The sequence below is a fragment of the Schistosoma mansoni genome, chromosome 4 (assembly GCF_000237925.1).
Source record: "Schistosoma mansoni strain Puerto Rico chromosome 4, complete genome".
NCBI classification, from domain to species: domain Eukaryota; kingdom Metazoa; phylum Platyhelminthes; class Trematoda; order Strigeidida; family Schistosomatidae; genus Schistosoma; species Schistosoma mansoni.
Window position 1 is genome coordinate 2,150,636 of NC_031498.1, and position 23,499 is coordinate 2,174,134.

Sequence of the window (23,499 nt, forward strand, 5' to 3'; positions counted from 1 at the left end):
CGTAGTCTTCCGAACTTATTACCGTCTTACGCAAATTGAACTTGTATACTTCTGTAAGGTAACTATAATTATTCTACACCAGTAAACTGAATTATGCATGTGCCAAATTAAGTGATGTCGAGCATGTGAAACGAAATGATGAGTATACTTCATGTAGTGAAAATCTCTGGTTATTTAAATTAAAATAGATGTAATAGGCTTTAAACTTATAACATATTGATTTAAGGTAAGTATTTTTAGACTCTAATATATCACTTCAAATTTATCATAAATCTGATTAGATTAATGTTAAGAGAATTCAGATGAGAAACCTTTAACAAAAATCATCCATAATAGTAACTACATTATGTAACTTGATGAATAATTTTTCAATCAATGTCAAAAACTGTCATTAAGTATATGAAAAGTATTAATAATGAAAGAGATTTCATGCATATCTGGAAGGTTGATCTTGTATGAAATGAGCTTGTCAATGGTTATCAGCTAATTATACTTTTTTCGTTGAGGTTATCTATTCTTTCCGTTTATGTAAAATTACTTCCGGCAAACGAATGACTATCATTCATTTTTAAAAACTCTGTTCATACTAATGATAGTTTCTAAATAAATGTTTTTGTCACATCATTAAGGATGCTACTGGTTTCGAAAGATAGCGAATTAATGGAAAAGATTAATTACAGCGTAAATGTGGCTGAGCTAAGAAATATAAGACCTTACAAGACTTCTACGGATTCTAGAGATGAACATTTTTTGTTAGATGAAAAGCTACATTGATTGTGACGTTATTTAGATCTGAATTGATTTATGATAGGAAAACTAGTACGATGAGGGTACCAACAATACTCTATTCATTACAAAAATCATTCTTTATGAGCTGGTATTTCTAACTATTATAAAGTGGACTTCCCACATCCACCAATCAGTTTCAAGCTCTAAACGTTTATTTTTCATTCGTCAAATTTTACAGAACAGATCATGTCAACGTGAAACTAGTGTGTAGGACTTCTCTTAGTATGGACCAAAATATCACAGCAGTATTAAAGCACTTCCAGAAGTAGAGCCGACTTTCGAAACATTAAGCCCTACTAATTCATTTAAGGGCACTATAATGTTGACAGAAGTTCTCCGCATACACTAACTAGTCAGAGGCAACATTTCAACTGTGAAAATACTAAATTCTCCACAAAACCCCCTCTGATCTATAATCATATGCTCACTAGTGACTGACTTCAAGAGATATTTCCTTGAGTTTTAGTGGGAAGCAGTGGCCAGTGGAGTTTTAACAAGTCTGTTGTAGAGATATCAACTCACTGAAGACAATTGGTGAACGGTCGCTCAAAATCGTGGATTGGTTGAAGTTAGACATTAACACCGTTGGATACCGGCTGAGTGGTCTATCGGTTAAGGGCTTCGGCTCGAGACTGGTAGGTCCTGGGTTCGAATCTCGCGAGTGCGGGATCGTGGATGAGCACTGCTGAGGAGTCCCATAATAGGATGAAACGGCCGTCCAGTGCTTCCAGGTTTTCGATGGTGGTCTAGCTTCAATTGACTCATGATTTCAACTGTGAAAATACTAAATTCTCCACAAAACCCCCTCTGATTGTAATTTTACCAGACATTTTATCAGATAAATTAAAGCGATCTCTCTCTTCTACTTCTTATTGAATATTAACATTTCTTCAAATCAGAAGAGGTTTCTGTGGAAATTTAATATTTTCATAGTTGAAAGCGTGAGTTAATTGAAGCTAGACCAGCTGGACCGGTTAAGTGCTCTGGCGCGAGACTGGTAGGTCCTGAGTTCGAATCTCGCGAGGCGAAAGCGTGGATGGGCACTGATGAGGAGCCCCACAGTAGGACGAAACGGCCATCCAGTGCTTCCACATTTCTTCAAATGTAAATAACTATTATTAAAACTTTACCAGTCAATATTAGTTGATGATGAAAAGTACTTAGAGTTGTTAAATCATTTCAGTCATCCAAGTACTTACAATATTCATTGTTAAAGTGACCAATTTAACTGATAAAATAAAATCTTTAAATATTATTGTCATGTTGACGATGATGATTACAGTAATTAAAAATTTCATGGTAGTTTTTCTAAAATAGAATATAAACCTTTGAACTTTATAATTATCCTGTTCAGATTTATACTAAGGATACTTCCTATTAATTTGGTAGATAATTTTACAATCTTTAAACATTGTTTGTTAACTAGCTTACCACCACTTAACTGGTGTATTAATTATAATAATAAATTTTGTTTTTTAATGTGAAATTATAATGAGATAGTACCGATTCTGAAAAATAAAATTACATATCATTATTCTTCAGATTGTTTAGATAAATAAAGTCAATATTGGGAGTGATTTTCAAGCAAGGATTCTTATCAACTACGGAATCATTGAAATCGAAAGTTACGCTAAGCAGTTATTTGCTTTAAGTTTGATTATACTCATCAAACTACGCCACATGTGGTGGAACTGAAAATTGTCAGGTTTAATCATAATCTATATACCTTAAAGTAAATATTCCGCATAAAAGTGTGTGTCTACTAATGAACAGCTTTAAGATCAGCTTTTCGGAACTGCTTTTGTGTTTTTGTTAATATAAGTAAAGTGTGTGATGCAGTAACTTACAACCAGTTTCAGTACACTGTAGGAGCTGGTGCAATGTCAAACCCACATATACGTATTTGAAGTCCATTGTCATATTTGACTTGTTTAATTCTGTCATTCACTAATGCGATTTACGTTGATGACTATATACTAAGGTAGCTGAGATTTATATTTCGATAGCGATCATCATACGACCCAATTGTAGTCAGATAATGAGCCATTAAAACACCATTATCTGTCCAAAATTTAAAAATGTAGTCCATCGGACTTAAACTTAGATGCTTAGATTGCCCCCAAATGCTCTGGCACAGCCGAGAGTAGGGAGGGCCCACCCTCTCTCTAAAAGTGCTGTCACATGGCCACGCGTATAAAGCCTCTGCCACGAAAGTCCTACTCACTGCCTTCTCGAGACATTACTGTTGTTTACGAAATCGAGAGGACGAAAAGCGAATGTCCGGCGCTCTAACCGGGTTGGTGGACACGACGCGTCCACCTAAGAGAATTAGAAAACTCTGATTTCAAATCAATGGTGCGCATGGGCTCCATATAGTATCCTGAGGGATCAAGTGGCGTATGAACCAATCGTTGGTCACTGGCTACCATGAGACTGCATCTCCTCACGGTGCCCCACTGCCTTGTGGATCAGACATTTAGGTCGAAGGCTTCGGGTGTGGCCCCTTAAGAAAACCACCTGCTTCCGTATGGGCATCTAAGCAGTATCATAGCCCTTAAACAATTAAATGAAATGACAATTTCTTGTGTGACGCATATATATCTGATGCCCCCTTGTACCAATATTTATGTGTTCAAATAAATAATAAATAAATAAACTAGTCACGAGTTTCAGAGGTTCTAAAATTAGACGGATAACTCAAATTATGGAAATATAACTTCATTTTCAGCTCCACCAGTAGCGAATTGGATTGTGTTATTTTTGAATTACTTAGTTGGTGAACTAAGTATCTGGAAATCTGTTAACATCGACCTTGCCCAATAGGCATAAAGTAAAAGGGTTCTGGCATAATATCTGAAGACTAATTTGTTTAAGATTTAAGTTATTGCTTTATTAATAGTGATATTTAGCGAAATGAACTTATATTCAATATTTATATAAGCTATGTAGCTTCATTGACTGCTAACTGAGCTCATAATCTAAGAGTTGATCAACTAGAAATCTTACCTATTAGCTCATACTGAGGTGACTTTCATTTAAGAATCACAGATGTTTACAAAGACTGATCGGATGAATATTGCGTGAAGTCAAAAATATTGAATTTATCAGTGTTGATTTTTAAGTGTTCGCATATTGTTAGATAATTTTCACTGTAGAATAACTGAATACATATTAAGGTGTAAGAGCTTTGTTCTATATTATTTAGAACTCAAGGGGCTTACGAACTCATAGATGATTATTTCGAAGTTTGTAAAATAAAACCACAACATTTGGAAGCCACCAAACTTAGGACACTAATCTAAATCATTATCTGTTTCCGGTCATTTTATAGGATAAATATGTCCAAATTAATTAATTCTACAATGTAAGGTGGTTGTTGGAGATAATCGACAGGAAACCCGAGACCTAAGTTTCATGCCATTTGATATCTGCCAGCAAGTTGTAGATGTAATCTTGAGGAAACTGTTGCATCCTGACGACCCCATTAAACCAAGCCTCACAGTCAGATATGTTGCACGGAATCAATCACGCCCATGTCAGTCACATTTTGGTTGTCTCAGTGGTGACCTAAAAAGGGATGCGATATACAGTCTTTATGACTTCTAGTCATTGTTTGTTAGCCATTCATTACGCTGTCTCCTGACCTGTAGACTAAAAATAACCAATCATGAGCAATATCCACGCAACGTATAACCACCTTCCAGCTCTTAGTTAGTAATAATTCTGATGTTGATGTTAGTGAATTCTGACTCTACAAAATATTTCTGTAGCTTACAGACTCGACATATTATTTGATTTCTCAAAATAGTGTACAATATTCATCAGTTTTCACAGGTTTTTCGCCTGTTTTTTGTTTATAACATCATCTAAAAGTTTATTTATGCTATTTTTTATACGCTATACATTAACGATTTCAACTAACGTAAAAAATGATAACAATTAAATCCCACTTCAGATTTATCAGTAACATCTTATCTAGAGTACTCCATTGGAGATAATGTTATGTAAGGCATTAATGATGTCAAAAAAATAACTGATGTCTAATTGTACTTAATGAATGAAAATAATAAAACTGAATTTTTTCTGTTGCCTTGGGGGATTGATAATCCAACCAGAGAAAATCTATTACTGTGAAATATTCCCATAAGAGTAGTGAATTCACCAATTATATTGAACTTAAATTAATGTCGATCAGTTGATTATGGGTACCAGATTTTAAGGTATCGCGAAACTTAGACGTTTCGGCTTTATTGCCTTAGGGGTCATGGTAACAGCGAGTTGTTCGAGAATCTCAAATTCAAACGAAATAGGCCCCCACTAATCTTTGGTATTTATTGGTTCTTCAGCTAACTTCACTGGGTGTCGTAAAGTTCATTGAAGATCCACAAATATCTTTTCTAAGTTACTTCACTTAATAAGGATTGTATTAAATTTCTTTTTAAATTCATCAGAATGTGTCATTCAGTGCAGAAAGTTTTTCCGTGAACTTGTAATTGTGTTGATTGGTAAACTAGAGATAATCCATCATTGTTGTATTGATTTAAACGTTTCCATTTATAAATTCAAAAATTGTCCAATCTGTTTATAATATACCTTGATTGGATATTATTGTAGAAAAGTTATAAACACGTTTTGTGGGACATAAATTCAGACTACAATAGTAGTTATTTTTTTTGCACCAAAGACGCACAAAATGAATGATTGGCAGACATTCATAAACTCGTATACGCACATATACGAAACAAGATATTTGATGAGAGTGAAGTAAAACCTTCAGAGTAAACACTTAGAGTATACTACACCCTTTGCGTACTCCGTTTGTATCATTGTACATACATTTAATTTTAAAAAGTTCAATATGAACTAAAAAATAAACTGAAAAGGAGTGAAAGAGACACATACGAATCGGTATTAACGATGTAAGCATAGTAACCCTTGTCAATCAGGCAGCATTACGAAGTAATTTTGAAATAAACAATTATTTGCATGGTTGTCACCGAAGTATTTTCAAACTAAAATAGGATAATGTACTGGATTTCACAATAATAATTATTAGTTAGCGTAATTTACTATTAAAACGTTTTCTGAAATTCATTAATCAACTATTTATCGATCCCAATATTCTACAGATAATGAAATAGTCAAGAATTAATAGGAGTTTATTTTATTTGGTTAGCTATTCAGATTGAGAATGCACCTTGGAAACGATACCAATAATAACATTGATTTTCTGTTTTAAATAAACCACTGGGTCATTGTTTTAGCTCCCTGTTCTTCGTGTTTCAAAATTTAACCGTTACTAAGGAATGATAGCAGATCAAACACTAGACATATAATCATTAACTCACTTGAGCTTGTACATATCTTCTTCAGTTTAGACAGTCGTTAAGTTTGTATGAATAGCCTATAAGCACAAAACTTATGACTGAAAACTGAATGCATCCTTGTCTATTTCTGTTGATTAGTCTCAAATTTATCGAAATCTTTTTGAAATATCCCAAGTCCAATAAATACTTTTTAGTGACTGAAACTTCACAGAAAGTAAACTATCCTAAATGAAAATACAATGTGGTTCATCCATTACGGTTATATACAAGAACATATTATGTAGTATAAGTTATGGATTAGTGGTTGAAGGGTCCGACTTTCAGCCAATAAATCTCATTTCCAAACCTGTTCTACTTATTTCACTCTAGGTAAACAGGTAGTATCATAAACCCTACACCTAGACTACAGCTCATATGTAAACATTTGGTAGATGAGATAATATTATTATCATTATTATTATAGGTAAAATAGTCATTTACGCAGGGAAAGTATGATTGTACTCTCTCACAATATCCTATTCTAAAAAAAGAAATTTGAAGCATGTGAACTGTCAATTTTTCATTAATGTGTCTCTTCAAAACTCGATATTTTTTAAGTTTAATAATTATACCTTCATCATTCAATATATTCACCAGTCAACTAGCTAGTTAAATGACATTTATTATAAAATAATTGGCATTGTTATGCATTTATAATCATGTTATATCGATATTAAAATGTTTCAAAGAAGTGAGTACGATATTTACGTAATTTGTATATTTTGTATTATTTAAATCACAATTCATATGTATATAGTACTAGTTATAAACCAATCAAATCAATAAATTCAGGTAACTCATATCTGGTTATTGAACTCAATGATTACAATCATTAGAATATGATGTGATTATTTCATTTACATAAATTCAAATGCACGAATGCACTCGTATATAGCTGCTGCGAACTGTTATTGCTTATCTCGTAGGGTACTAAAATTTGGTGTATTTTAACTGAGTTCTGAATGATTTTCATTGTAATTTCTATTATGGTTATGAGTTTATAAACCCAAAAAATTAGAAAATAGAAGAAATACCTATCTAATATTCTTCGTTTTTTAGTGGTCTCTCATCTGACATAAATTTTTTTGTTATCATTATTTTTAGTTTATACAAAATCTCTATGCACTCACACGTTTGTTCCAATAAGATGATAAAATGAAGGCAGCTAATTATTTTTTTTTGAAAATAATTGTTAAAAGCAATGTATTATTGAATAATTGGTGATTGATATTAAGTAGTTTTAATCAATATTATACTCTTACACTTTTGGTTTATAGTCCGTCTTATATTCATTTATTTATTATTTATTTGAACACATAAATATTGGTACAAGGGGGCATCAGATATATATGCGTCACACAAGAAATTGTCATTTCATTTAATTGTTTAAGGGCTATGATACTGCTTAGATGCCCATACGGAAGCAGGTGGTTTTCTTAAGGGGCCACACCCGAAGCCTTCGACCTAAATGTCTGATCCACAAGGCAGTGGGGCACCGTGAGGAGATGCAGTCTCATGGTAGCCAGTGACCAACGATTGGTTCATACGCCACTTGATCCCTCAGGATACTATATGGAGCCCATGCGCACCATTGATTTGAAATCAGAGTTTTCTAATTCTCTTAGGTGGACGCGTCGTGTCCACCAACCCGGTTAGAGCGCCGGACATTCGCTTTTCGTCCTCTCGATTTCGTAAACAACAGTAATGTCTCGAGAAGGCAGTGAGTAGGACTTTCGTGGCAGAGGCTTTATACGCGTGGCCATGTGAGAGCATTTGGAGAGGGAGAGCGGACTCTCCCCACTCTCGGCCGTGCCAGAGCATTTGAGGGCAGCAGACTATTTGGGTGTTTATCACAAATAGTATGATAAACTATTTTAAATTTTGTTAAACATAATTAAAGAACATTTATTTAGTGTATATAAATCTATTATTCTAAAAATACTTGTGTTATGGAAATGTCAAACATATACTAGAATAAAAAGTGATCATAAGTTTATGTAACCGCGTTTCTTGCTTGTATAAACTAACAATTAATATTTCATGTCAAATTCAATTGTATCAGCCATTTTATATAAATGTCGGACCTTTATTTTGACTAAAAGACATATCAGCCGGCTAAATATCCCGTCAATTATATATATATATATATATATATATATAATGTCAAGCTTTCTTTACTTGCCTCGATTTGTTTCTGTAATGTCAAGCTTTCTTTACTTGCCTCGATTTGTTTCTGTATTACAATAATCATTAATGCATTCTATTTTTAACTGATTGCGAAATCTGGTTCAATTTTTGTTCATCAAAGAAACAATACTAAATGTTAACCAATATATACAAGAATAAGATATATTCTACTATAATCATTAAATGAATTCACCACAAAATTAATTACAGCGTGACAAATATCTCATTTAAAGCATACCTATAAACCATCATCATTATGAATTGTTCCTTTTTGTTTAACTTTGCCAATCTATCACTATAGCAACGTTTTATCAAATGTACACAATATTTATTCATATGTTACAATAATTTTGTGTCTATTATTTGAATTCTATCTTTTTTTTTAAAAATCACTGCGTATCTCTTGGCTGTCAGTTTAATATCATTTAGTTGATATCTGCTAATATGATTAATACCTTGTCCAATGCTAAAGGATTCTGTATTTTCGAGTAATAGGTTTGATGTAATTTACTGGTTTGTTATATCCCTCCACAATGTATCATAATCTAATTACAGACATGATTAGTTCGCTGAAATAATAAACCTTTAATTGATGTAGCACTAGTTCGAACTTAGCTCTCTCATTGTCATATGATAGATGTGCATACTCATAGTTAAGTAAATGATTGTGTATGTTGGATGCTAAGTTACTTTGTTTTTATTACTTTTGTTGTAAACATTAGTAATCTTAATAGAGTAATCATTCAGAGAATCGGTTTTCTTTTCATTAGTCAGGATAATCCATACTTATTCTCACAATCAATGACAATTACTGAGATTCTCAAATTTCACTGTATTACCTATATAAAACTATTTTGTCTCTATGTATACGTTTGACTGAGTGAGAAAGAGTGAAAGAGGAGAGGGTTTTCCATGAAATTGGAAACACCCATTTCAATACAATTAAGCCATAGATATAATATTTTTTTATTATTAAACTCACTCAACTAAAAAAGTTGTACAGTTGACTTTAGCTACTATAATCTTTACGTTAGACTGTTTAACATCTCGATGGGGATATAGTTTCATACTCTAATGATTTTTATTTAGCGAATATTACCCATGCTTGTCTAGCAGATAATTTTCTAAGATACGGGCAACAATATTTTTGGCATTTTTTATCAATCATCTGTCTTTGTTATTCAGAATCTATATTGAATTTCATATTCATTAATTATAATAGGGTTTGGAAAAAGCGACAAATCCCAACACTGGGAATTTCAACCCTCCTAAAACTCCAGACAGATCTTCTACACATGCTCATGTTAATCAAATTTTCCTTAATCAACCACCAAGTCCCAGTCTCCCAACATCAACAATAACCACATCTCAGTTGCATTCACATTCATCATCAACAGCATATTGGCCGGGAAATTCACTCAGTCCATCGTCACCTAATCATAGTTTACATGCTTCACAAAAAGCAAATTATCCGCTCTCATCATCTTCAGTAAATGATAATAGTAATAACTTAAATTCAAACAATTTGTTATCATATGCTACAAAACCTCCTGCTTCTAATTGTTCATCAACACGTCTGTTAAATGGAAGTAATAGCAAACCTCAACTACCAGTTCACAAGCAGATATCAGCTAAATCATCCAATCATGTGTCTTTCAACCTACACGATTCTCAAGGTGAGTTTCTCGTTTTAAAAAATGCAATACGATATTTTCTACCGGTTACTGTATCACATTCATGTTTCTGTTTTTGCATATCGATGTTAATTATTTAAAAAAAAATGAGTTTTTTTCTTTAATCGACTATTAAAAGTCAGTGGCTTTAATATATTGACGGAACATGCCTATCATATTTGAAGTTGATTTTCCTTAATTTATGACATTGGTGTTGCGTGTTCTAGCTTCACACATATGTAATTGAGCCAAAGTTATATGCAGTGCCTTAAGTTTTCAACAAGTTCATCGTGTCCAGGACTTACGCCAGCTTTTCCCATCGTTGAGTGAGTTAGTGACGTATATTAGAGTGTAATTTTTTTATTTCAAGAAGCTGAAGTTATCCACAATTGCCTACTATGAACAAATTTAGTGGAGGACCAAAATCACGAATATATATATTAAATGTTAGGGTTTTTAATAAAATCATGAATAGACATTAAAATGTGTAACTCAACATTTATTCATAAAATGAACAAGAAAAAGTGCAGGAGACGCCACATTTAATGAATATTGAAAATACTTCAGATAACCTTTACTATGTTTCATTACAAAATGAACATTTTGCTTTTAGACTGTCAATTGTATAAACATTGAATAGTCTAAGATAGGTATACGTTTATTTCTAAATACGACTGTTTTTTTTATTGAACGCATCTAGAACATTCATGATAGTATGTTTACGATAAAGTGTTAGTTATTTGCTCAATATTTTCACCTATTCTTTGTTTTGAAGTGGTATGGATTTATTATTATATATTTTAAAAAATTACATTATATATGATTACAAGAATTCACTATCTCTTGGACCCTGATTATTGAGGTACTTTTAAAAACTGATGTATAGTAATGGAACAGTGAAGTAAAGTCAAGTGATTTATTTATATAGGTATTCTTGTTGAATAATTTATCTGGAAACTATGACAAATTAAAATTTCAAATTAGCCCCATTGGCTTTTTACCATATGTGTATTTATGATATATTTATTTTTTATGATCAGAATAATGATGCTAAATGTTTGGAAAAAACTTTTAATAGAGTACGTACAAAGATTATTTATACAATTTTTATAATTGAAATCATGAGTCAATTGAAGCTAAAGGTTAAGCGTTCGCGCGCGATACCGATAGGTCCTGGGTTCGAATCACGCGAGGTGGGATCGTAGATGAGCACTGCTGGGGAGTCCCACAATAGGATGAAACGGCCGTCCAGTGCTTCCAGGTTTTCCATGGTTGTCTAGCTTTAATTGACTCATGACTTCAATTATAAAAAATTACTAAAATCTCCACAAGTGATTATATATACTTTTCCATTTTGTCTTTTCAAACTACATTCTCAACGTTTATCCTTTCTCTTTATCATCGCAGCTACATATTGTTTTGATCTCCTTTGCATTTACCCTTATATCGCTCTTGTTTCTGAAACGACATTTAAAAAAAATGGTAGAAAAACTATTGATCATGATCTGAAGGATGAATCAATAGTTTTTCAACCATCTAGTCAAGAACAATAAACTAATCAATTTTAGAGACATAGCTTATAGTTAGATAGGTATTAGTGTAGATTCGATTAGATTATTAAGTGTTATATACTCGTATATAATTTCGATTACTAGCCTGAAGAAATCCAAACAAGTTTGCTGAACGAAACATTGGAATTACTTACACTTCAATCACTGAAATTACTTCAAATATATTTTTCACAAATATGGCATGCTACCTTCTAATCCGCAATATATTTTATGAGAAAGTGATGCTTCAACTTAGTGATACGAGGTTAGGTATAAATTTACAAGTTAAAAAGCTTATTAGCAAATAAAGTTCATAAATACATTTGGTTTTCAAACCACGTGATCTAAAATATTTAAGGAAGTTGTCTAGCTTTAAATCTACTGTCAACTGTTCATCCATGAGACTACAGCGACTATAATATTAATCACGTTCAATATGTTCAAAATGGATGGTGGCTCATAAATTTCTAAGTAAAAGCGTATGATTTGACAAAGCATTTATATATATTTTGTTTTACAAAGTTAAAATTATGGCACAAAATAGTTCATCTGATCAAGTATGGATTTATTTTTGAACGTAAATTATCAGGAATCTGATTTATAAGTATTCAAGATCCGTATAGTTGTGTGTGGCAGCACTTCTTAAGTTGCCAGGATCTGTAAACCATTTCTCTAACAGTTTTGTGTATCTCATTTTTAATAGTTGAATTCATGAGTCTACCTAAGCTAGACTACCACTGAGAACCTGGGAGCACTGAACGGCCGTTCCGTCCCAGTGACTAGCTCCAAAATAGATTTCCTGGATTTCTAGTGAAAAGCCGTGATCAATGCAGTCCAATCCCTGTCGGGTATGAGACAGTTATCCACTTCAGACAGTCGACAAAGGTCTGCTCAAGATCATGGATCGATTGAAGTTGGGAATTAACACTGCTGGATGCCAGCTCAGTAGACTAGAGATTAAGAGTTCGCACATGAGACCGAAGATCCCTGGTTCAAGTCCCGTGTGTGAGATCGTGGATGTGCACTTCTGAGGAGTATCACAGTGGAATTAAACGGCCGTCCAGTGTTTCCATGTTTTTAATGGTGGTCGGTTCATGAATTCATCTATTAAAGTTACTACTATCTTCACGAATCCCTATCTTGATAATATCTCTTTTTTTAACGTGATTAGTTTATTAGAATGATTAATTTTGCAATATGTAGACTTATCTTCCGAATAAACATTAACACGTGTATGATTTACATCAACTATTTTATAATAAATTTCATACTTGTTCGACTTAATCTTTTGTAGCGGGTAAACGGATATTACAAATCGATTGTTTACAAAATATCTTGTGATATCTATAGAAAGATAATATTATTGTTATGATTATTTTTCCTTTTTCAAGTGTCATAACAATTTCAGATCATGCTGTTCAGAAGGAATACAATAATTATTGTAGTATATATATATATATATATATATTGATAAATGTATCCAGCTGAGTGTATAAAACTTATGTTATTGTTATCTAGCTGAATAACTTTCAATAATAAGCACGTTTCTGTCTTTCAGATTACCTGTATTTTCCTAAAAAAAATTATTTACTTGAAATTCTCCCAAAACCCTATTTAATAATAAATAAATATCCCATTGTAAATTGTTCAGAATATATCAAATAATCTTCATTGGGATTTATCATTCCACAGGTTTTAATTTTAAGGCTTTCATGTTAGTAACCCACTGATCTATTTTGACCGAAATTAAAAAAAGAACTAAGATCATTTCCTTAAAGTAGTGAGTTTCTGATGGTCAATCATTCCAATGTAAAATCTCACCTCCAACTAACACCAATCAAAAAGTCAATGAAAATTAAACAGATCTTCTGTCCTAGCTTTAAACTACAGTGTGGTAAACTTTGCTTCACAACCTACAATGCATTTGCATTTGATAACATTGTTTTTCGATTTTTTCTTCAGTTATCATTCTGTATTCGATATACTTTTACGGTGAGAAGTGAATGTTTTTGCAGCTGTACTTATGATAAAAGACGAATTAAAGCCTAAATTCAATAGCCACTTAGTATTTTATTATAGCGTTAGGTTCAGAAAAGAACGTATTTAAATTTATACGAGTGGTCAGAAAGTGTTTAGCATTTTCCTTGATCGAGTTAATTTTCAGATTTATGGTGTAATGTGATTGATCCGGTGAGTACATGAGCAACCAATAACTGAAAAAAACAGCATTTCATTAAATAATTCTTAAGAATTTCAAACTGCTAAACACTATCCCTCTAGTAAAGACTATTTCGAAACAAAATATCTACACTTTGTACACCCGTGAAAACTATTCTTAATTAGTAAAATCCGTTTCATTGACTTAAGTATAAAACTTATAGCATAGTTCAGACGGAAACTAACAAACGATTGAGTTAACACAGCCAGCCGGAATCGTTATTAAACTAATTATCTATATGACGACTTTCGAATCTTACTTAAGTTTTCAACCGGATAGTATTCACTACCAACATTCATGTCCAAGAAGTTTGTAAACAGGTCATTGTAGAAGATATTTTTCACTAGTTGCAAAATATTGTCTCATTTTTCTCATAAACTATATTCAACACTTAACTGTGAAGTAATAATAAACCAAAAAAATCTTCTAGTAAGTTAACAAGGAAATATAACTTACAAACTGAGTTCTATACCTTTTGAAAAAAATATTAATGTCGCTCACCTATCTTTTTTTGTCCACTTTTTCTTAATTTTGTTATTAAACGATTTGTTAAGAATCTTACTTTAAAGAAGAAAATACCGCTAACCGTTGCCTAGAAAAATTTAAATGAAATAAGAATGATTAACATTTATTGATTTCATTTTAGTTAAAATTTTAATTATCAGGAAAATTAACAAAACTAACAGTATCATTGATTCTTTACCACTATCATTTAATTCTGTAGATCTAGCTATTGTTTAAGGTTTTTGGTAAGTTGAACATTAAATTAGCGAGAAGCAGTGACCAGCGAAGTTCATTTGGGTCTGTTGTGAGATAGTAATTCACTGAAGACAATGGTAGATGTGTCACATAATTTCGTGCATTAGTTGAAGATAGACATTGACACCATTGGATTCCGGTTCAGTGATCTAGAGGTTAAATGTTCTCGCGCGAAACTGATGAGTCCTGCAAGGTGAGATCGTGGGTGCGTACTGCTGAGGTGTCTCGGAATAGGACGAAACGACCATCCATCGCTTCCAGGTTTTCTATGGTGGTCTAGCTTCAATCGACTCATGATCTCAACTATTATAATTAATATAATATCCACAAAAACCTTTTCTGATATTTAAATTATAAATGTATCCAACAGGAAACTTTTTATTCTAAATAAAAGGTTTCTTTAGTGATTTTATTATTTGTGGTTTTGTTTAAATGAATTGTGAAAATTTAAAATAGAAAGTGAGAAGGTGAATTATCAGTACATAACAGCTTGTTAGGATTGATTGGTTGAAATGTGGATAATGACTAGGTCTTTCATTTCACCTGTAAAGTCAATATATTGATAATTTATAACTCACTAACTTAAGTTATGTTTTGTCTCAAGTTTTCATCCGAATTCAGACCTATTAAATGTTATACTATTTGGTCCCATAAGTTGTTTAGAAGATTATATTATAAAGCTTCTTTGGAGTGAATACAAAAACAGAATTATTGATAAATTAACTTTTTTTGAAAAAAATTACATCCACTATCAACCTAAGGGAAATCATGCCGATTTTGTGTGAAAGTCTGTTTAATTTATCAAATGGTTCAGTTTAGGGAATGTAATACAAAATGTTATCCTTCTAAACCATGGACTTTTCCATTCTGATCATATTCTCTATAAGGTCATCCTAGGAATGTCATATGACGAATATCTTAGGAGCTCTTCGATAGTTGCAAACATCTTACTGCATAAATTGTTTCAGAACCTCAGTTTACTCCTTTCTTTGACCACTCAAAGTAACTTTTATTAATTTCTAACTACCATAGCTAAGATCCAGTATTTACAAATTTCATCTGTCAGGAGTATGTAAATTTATCTTGCATTTAATTATCTATGTAAAGTTAGTGGGTAATTTTCAACATAATAGCCATATCAGTATTATCAATATTAGAGTTTGAAAAATTAACTTTCTCAAATATCTCATTCTGTTATTAATATAATTTCCCATCAAAAACTATACATTTGATCTATTACCAGGTAATTTATTTATCAGGTTGTTTGTATTCTCACATTTTTTTTAATCAAGAAGAAACGCATAGATCCAAATATTTTTGTCTTATTTTGATTGATAAACTGTTTCATCGAAGTTCGTGAATGAATTCATTCTTTATATCGTCTTACTTTTAAAGAATACTGTCCTATAAAAACTAATAATTCACTTACGTATTTATCATTTATTATTACAGAATCTTCCTAATTTGTAGTTGAACTTAAAGCCAAAAAGATATTCCCAAACTGTGAAATATCAGATGAATTATTGAAAACTCTAGGTTTCATAGTCAATGTTACATAATTTATGGACTCCAAAATAGGCGTCATATTTAAAGAAGAAAACATTATGAAGTTATTAAAAAGGTCTTATAAGCAATAAATCTACGGCGACATACATTTGCAATACGTTCCTTTATAAGCCTTATTTACGTCATAAGTCAACTTAGATTGGGAATAAACAAAAATTACTGTATAATAAATGCATATCTTCAGACATTTCCTTGTATAAAAACAGATTACTTGGATTACAGAAATAGTTATGATACACCAGTGGATGATAACTTATCAGTGAGAATATTCTTCAAGTTAAATTTGTAACTTTTATACCAAATTATCTTCACTCACTACTCATCTTTATTCAATTTGAAGTTATTTTTCCTGACATTAATGCTCATGGTGATTTCAATTTTTTCTTTACTTGGGACTGTTTAATTATGAAATCTGTTTCTATATTTGTATTTGAGCTACACTTTCGGTGTAACAAACAGTGATGCAACCTGGCTCTCAGATACACAGTTGTCGCTTCACTATATGACGATAAAAATCTGAAAAGTGAATCATTTTAAATAAATTCTTTCTGCTTGAAAAATCCTCATTCTTCGTAAATTGATGAAGGGAAGTTAACGTAAAGTCTTGCTTTATCTTGAATAGAAAATTTTAAAAAAATCAATGGGACACGACGTCGATAAAACATATTTATAGTCAATTGTCAAAGTTGAAAGTTTTAATAGTTGGATTCATGATACGATCTAAGCTAGACTACCATTAAAAACACGGAAACACTGGACGGCCGTCTCGTCTACTTCAGATAATAGATGAGGGGTTGCACAAGATCATGGATCAATTGAAGTTAGACATAAACACCCTGGATGACGGCTCACTAGTTTTTAGGTTAAGAGTTCGCGCGTGAGACCGAAGGTCTTTAGTTCGGGTCCTATGTGTGCGATCGCGGATGCACACTGCTGAGGAGTCCCATATTAGAATGAAACGATTGTTCAGTTTATCCAGGTTTCAAGTGGTGGTCTAGCCTAGATTGATTCATGTATTCAATTACTAAAATTACTTTTATCTCCACAAATCCCCATCCTGAAAATTTGAAAATGTTTCAGTTATCTGGACTGATAACATATGTACTAGGTAAAAAGACATTAGTAACCGAAAGTGTCAGATAATATCTGACAACATATCAAAATAGCAGAAACATATGTCTAGAATTTTTATTTAAACATTTTTGTTTTTCTTGCCATTGTTGAAATTCTTTCTCGAATAGATAATCTTACTACATTTTTTATGATTATTTGTTTATTAGAATTGGGAAGCAAGGAATACTAAAAAGCTTGTGAAAATTGTAATTCAAAAGAGCTAGACTACCATAGTACAAATCATGTTGTGCAATTAAGCTCAAGTTGATAGTAGATGATTTGTAAATTAATATACACAAGCTATTTAAATTACTTAATGCGGTTGGAAGATCTCTATTCGCGAAAAGAATTCTGCATTCGGTTAGATGCTCCAGTCAAGGTATCAAACAAAGTTTGATGATTGATTATACATCTGCTTGAAGTGCTGGTGAAATGCAGACATTGTTTAAAAATGTAGCCCCATTTTTAATACTTTCTCCTCTCATATAAATCCAGTGACGATCCAAATATACTTAGAATTACAGTTTCTATACAGATTGACATATTATATATGCTTAAACACATTACATTTAAATATCCATAGTGCCCGAGAGCTTAGGATAGAGATTAATTCAATCTGAAAACAAATGTCATCACAAGCTGATGTTGGGCTTATGTTCAGCATCATGTGTTCGTGCACAGTTTAAATAATTCAGTTGGTTACACCAACTGAAACACCTACTTTGGTGGTTTAGACGTCTTACGAATGTTGTCCCAGTGAATTCCACCACGTTCATTAGTTACTAACGCTAGGACCAGGTGAAAAAAGCAGAGAGGTGGTCAGTGCACAATATGGTATCGTGGTATGAAAGAAAGCCGTACAAGACTGGCTTCTGCTCGTCCTTCACGGCTACCTGGTTGGGGTCCTACAAATGACACAACACAGTGGCTTGAGATGTTATCAGATATGGCTCAGAATAGAAGCCAGTGGTGATCCTGCTGTGGCTTTCTTTCACTTTCTACACAAAAGTGAACGTAACTTTTTTCACTAAAAGAATCCTTTCTGGTTGTATTTTTTCTAACTGAACTGTTCCTCCCACTAATACTACTATCATGTCACTTTCATACATTAATTTCTGTCTATTGTTCCTCTTCTTTTACTATACTCACCCTCTAATCTCTATTCCTTTACAACCTTACTGTTACTGTGTAATACATATGTATTTGATTTCCTTTTGTACCAATGTTTACGTGTTCAAAGAAAGAAAGGAATGGGCTTATAACCTCTGATAATCAACAAGCACTAAGTACCTGCTTTAACTTCGATGAAAGACTCTTTAACAGCACTTATCTACAAACTGTAGCTAATATCTTTGCATAGAGAAAACTTTTTACAAATATTAATCATTTAAATTCACTTGGTATTGTTTGTTTGGATCTTCCCATTGATGTTTTTAGGACTACAACTGGTCAGTCTCTAATTGGCACATGTGCATACTGTGCATATTGCCTCGATATAGCCTAAATTCACAAGCATGGTAAGCAAAGATGGATAGTGGCTAGCAGTGGAATCCAGAACGCGCGTTTCGTCCTATTTGGGACTCGTGAGCTGGATGTACCTGTATCTCACAGTTGATGTTCACTCTGGACTCGAATTCAATGCCTTTCGCTTCAAACGCCATCACGTTATCCACTCGGCCACTGAAGGAAATCAACTCTGAGATGCAGGTATATCCAGCTCACGAGTCCCAAATAGGACGAAACGCGCATCCTGGATTCCACTGCTATCCACTATCCATCTTTGCTTATTAATAATTTAATTTATTTTACTAACTTGAAAATTTTTCCGGTGAAAAAGGTTTTAGCTAATCAAAACACCAGATTCCACACTTTTTTTTCTACGCTGGCAAAATTACATTAGACGTGAAAATAACTTTTTTTTTTCTCTTTCGATACGTCTACCTTTTTTTTCGATTTATCTACGTTTTTCATGACACTTACATCAGAAATACAATCAATAGCATAGAGGATTGAAAAAAAATGAACATGTTGAATTCTTGAAAACAAACTTTCACATCATTCATCGATTGCTAGATACTCTACGACCAACTATTTGTACATCTATCTGTATATATATCCCTAAATGTTTGTATACCACTTCAAACCATGCAATTGATTTACGATAATGTATATTACGCATGGAATTATTATCTGTCACTTTATATTCTTCAAAGAATTTCTATCCTACTTTTAACATTTAGGGATAAATAATTATACACTATGATTAAATGAATACAGGAATCGTTACGCTACATTAATAACCAATAAACAAATGATGAACTAAAGCTATGTATCTATGTGTTCACTACAATTTGATATTCAATACATAAGAGTACTATTAAATTCTCTCATTAAACTGAAGGAATTTTCAATAGTTATTAGAATATCTGGTCATAATGTTAAATACTCCTAAATATATCAATGATATATAATTATTTCTATGTATTCCAAACCATGTTGTATGTATAGTTTCTCTGTCGGTTAAAGTTTTAAAATACAATGCTATTCATTTCAGTTGTTTTCGTCTTTATAATGTTAATTATAAGTAGAAATGAGGTGCATGGTTTCTGACTTCCAAATATTTATATTTTATATGTTTTGAAATGTGATCTCGTTGACTACTACAACAAGCATGAAAATGGTTTACTGTTCAGTTTATATTTGTTGATATTCATAAGGAAGTGCTGTTTTGAAACTTTAATATGATTGTACTTAAAATTCGGTCCTCTTAAAAAGTGTTTTGGGTTTTATTGCTGAGGTTATCGTAAATTTATGGTTGTGATTTCGGAAAAGTTCCATAATACTAACTGTGAAATTCCTACACCATATATCATGTCTGGTTTAATGTAAAGTCAACTTCATATCGGTCTTATTCACTGACAAGCTCTCTTAGCTACAATTCAAGTGCTTAAAACACCTCAAAATCTATATGTTTGTATGCCACATATTTTTCGTGCGTAATAACCCATATTTCTATGAGGTACTTTTATTTATCCTTCATAAGCTGATCTTTCGTTTAGTATATTAGTTATGAGTTTTCCAAAGTTACATAATGTGCATTGCGATTTCGCATCATGAGGAAACAGTATAACATATTTTGAAAATGACCAGTTCTCCCTTTTTCTTTATCCATACTTTACGTCAGGTGCAACATATAATAAATTAAAATAATTCATGGAGTATCTGTTATATCTCCACCGCCTGATAAATGAATACTTTAATCGGATAAGCAAAATATTGCATTATCAGTAAATTGTGTTATCTCTTGAGACGCTAAATGATATGAAGCGTTAAAGTTGTCAATCCGAATTCTGATAATATTTTTTTCTATTTCGCGTTTACCATCTTTTCGGTAGCCTGATGTTGTAGAGTTAACCAATTTTACGCCTGGCTACCACCGTTAACTCTGAGCTGACGCAAGTGAAACTTTTTTCGGCTTACTATGCTCAAACCTTACTCTATCCTTTGCCCTGAGTCCAAAAAGTCATTAACTAGCTTCAAGTACATGGGTTCGGTTACAAAGATAGCACTGTAAAACAAAAAGTCGCGATTATGCATGAACAGGCCAAGAATAGCAGTGAATGGTGCAGCATGTAGATAATTAATTGTCAGTTGATTAAAGATGATAAGTATAACAATACTAAATAATGGATCAAACCAAAGCTTATGATGAATGGAAAGTATAAACATGGTAGTTCAGTTGCATAGTAATTTTACTTCAAAAATATAAATAATCATATTACGAAAAACGGTTCCAAAAGTTCAAAATTTTACAGTATTCGTCACGCTATAAAAAATTCCGTAGGCATATTAGTGAGATATTCTTGCTAACCAACTATTGTGTTGTAATCATAATCATCATCAATTATTATTGGTGATTGGATTCTACCGAACTCTCATTTCGAATCAGTTAATTTAAAATACAGTTAGTATACCATTGAATCTCTACTTAGTAGCCGCCTAATCCCACAATATATAACTAGTAAGAATATTTCTTCTAAAACTAACCAACTACACTGAGCAGCTGTAGTATATTATCTGTTAGTTTTCAATTCCCAGTGGAGATTAATAACATGGCAAAATCTTGAAGATACGGTTAGGTCTAAAAATAACCTAATTTTAAATTCTGAGCAAAATTGGTATTGCTTACAGTTATTGAGGCAATTTTGAGATTACACAATATACAAGAAATGATACTTTTCATGTTTTTGTCTGGTTAAAATAGAAAATGGCTAAAAAATAATTAATTATGTATGCATTACATTATGTTAGCCATTTAGCATAAAAATTAATTGTCTCTTGAAGTCAATAGATTATTATGTTTGTTAACTAATGAATGGGCTAAGTAAGCATGAATTTTACATTGTAACTTCCTTATCAACCTAAAGTTAGCACAATGGATCACCCTGAAGAATTTACAAGTGATTTCTTAATATTATCCAGAAAGGACATTTTAATCATCCCCTTATGATATCTCCAAATACATGTATTGGACACGATATAAAGTATTTGCATTTCACATGACATTTGTGCATTCTAATGCATTTCAGAGTGTGAATAAGAAAAAAAGAATACATTAATCGCTATGTTGTTACTTTTGTGCATTTTGCTGACTTCAGCATGACTACGCATTGCGATGTTCTTACAAAAGTAAGGGAATATACACTGGGATTCGTAGACATGATAAATAAGCTAATACAATTTCAAAAATTTCATTCAATTATTTAGAATGTTGAACAAGAGTGACTATCAGATATCAGTAGAAACTTATCATTTCATTAACCTATCCCCCCACATCATGAATAAATTCAAAGTTATTTACTTAATGATAACACATGTTAGAAACGCGCATTCATGAATTACACATTTTTGATGTTAAAAATAATTAGACAGTAATTTAAAATATGACTATGTTAAGCCTAAAAATAATCTTTCGCGTAAAGTAGGAAACGATTCAGACATTTTTTGGATATTAGGCTTTAATCAAACACCTTTTTAAATGATCAAATAATATTAGGTAAATAATCAGTAAAGTAGAATCCTTGATGTAAATTTCATCGTATCTGGGGATTGTCAGCTGAATATACCTCAATCTTAGTGTTAATGTTCTCACTGAAACTGAATCTTAGTACATTCCACTTTGAATACCTAACGCGTTACCTCTTGAGAAACTGAGTTCATATAATGGTATCTAATATGAACAATGGGAAGATTCAAACTCTTATAAGTTAAAAAACAATTATTTTTGCTTAGATGTCATCTTGATTGTAATGCTCACATTGAAAAGACAGTGTGAACATTACATATTTTTCAAAGAGATATTAAATTTCGGATTTTCTGATATTTTTAAAATCACAAACGATTACGCTATAGTTTCAATGCGAGACTATAATTTTTGGTTGAACCAATCAGGCAAAAGATAACAGGTTACGGATTTTAGCATGAAATTCACTCATCCATTTGACTAAATAGAGTTTTGGCATTATAGCTGATGTCAGTTCGTGATGAAAATCCTATATCTAATTCCTAATCTTAACCATCAACTGTAAATCATAATTGTAATTCCTCATATTGTTTTATAACCCTCATTCGATCCTGATTATTAGATGGACACTCTCAAGGTCACCTTAGCGTCGTTCAGAGTTCGTCCATAAATTATAGTCTCACCGTTTCAATGATTTTCACTGAATACATAAATTCATGATGAAGTTCTATTTTTTTGCCAAGGTAATTAAACAGTTCATTTAAATTTAGATATCTTGAAAGATATTATTTGCATTACAATTGAATTTATGATGAGTCACTGTTAAATATTATTTATTTATATGTCAGTATAGTTTTGGTTCAAATCAAAATCTTCCATCTTGTTTTGTTTTCATGTTAACTAAAATAATAAATTTTTTAAAATCTTCATTTGGAAATGTTTTTTTTTTAAATAAGGGAGTTGACAAATGATGCTTCCTCTCCTAATTCTGTTGACATATATATATATATATATATATATATATATATATGACTGCATATTTCAGGATTGGTCCAAACGTTTGTAGTGACTATAACCCACCGTCTCTATAAACTTCAAAAATTCACATAGTTAGTAAATCAATAGATCGGAATACAGTTGTCATATTTTCAGTATCAATCGATCGTAGGATAGCAGTAACTTCTATCCAATTAGTTGGTCATGATCAACTTAAAGCCTGGCATATATGTGTATTAGCTTAATCAGAAAAAGATGT

At 32.0% G+C, this 23,499-nt stretch overlaps 1 protein-coding gene across 1 annotated transcript in view; it reads left to right on the plus strand.

Annotated features, from left to right (window-relative positions):
* Smp_150170 (hypothetical protein) overlaps positions 1 to 23,499 on the plus strand; it is a gene marked incomplete at both ends in the record, with an annotated part of 72,685 nt that overhangs the window by 14,542 nt on the left and 34,644 nt on the right. The window contains one exon of the mRNA XM_018796524.1: positions 9,565 to 10,018. Coding sequence (XP_018651657.1) covers positions 9,565 to 10,018 — 454 coding nt within the window. The remainder of the gene's footprint in view (positions 1 to 9,564; positions 10,019 to 23,499) is intronic.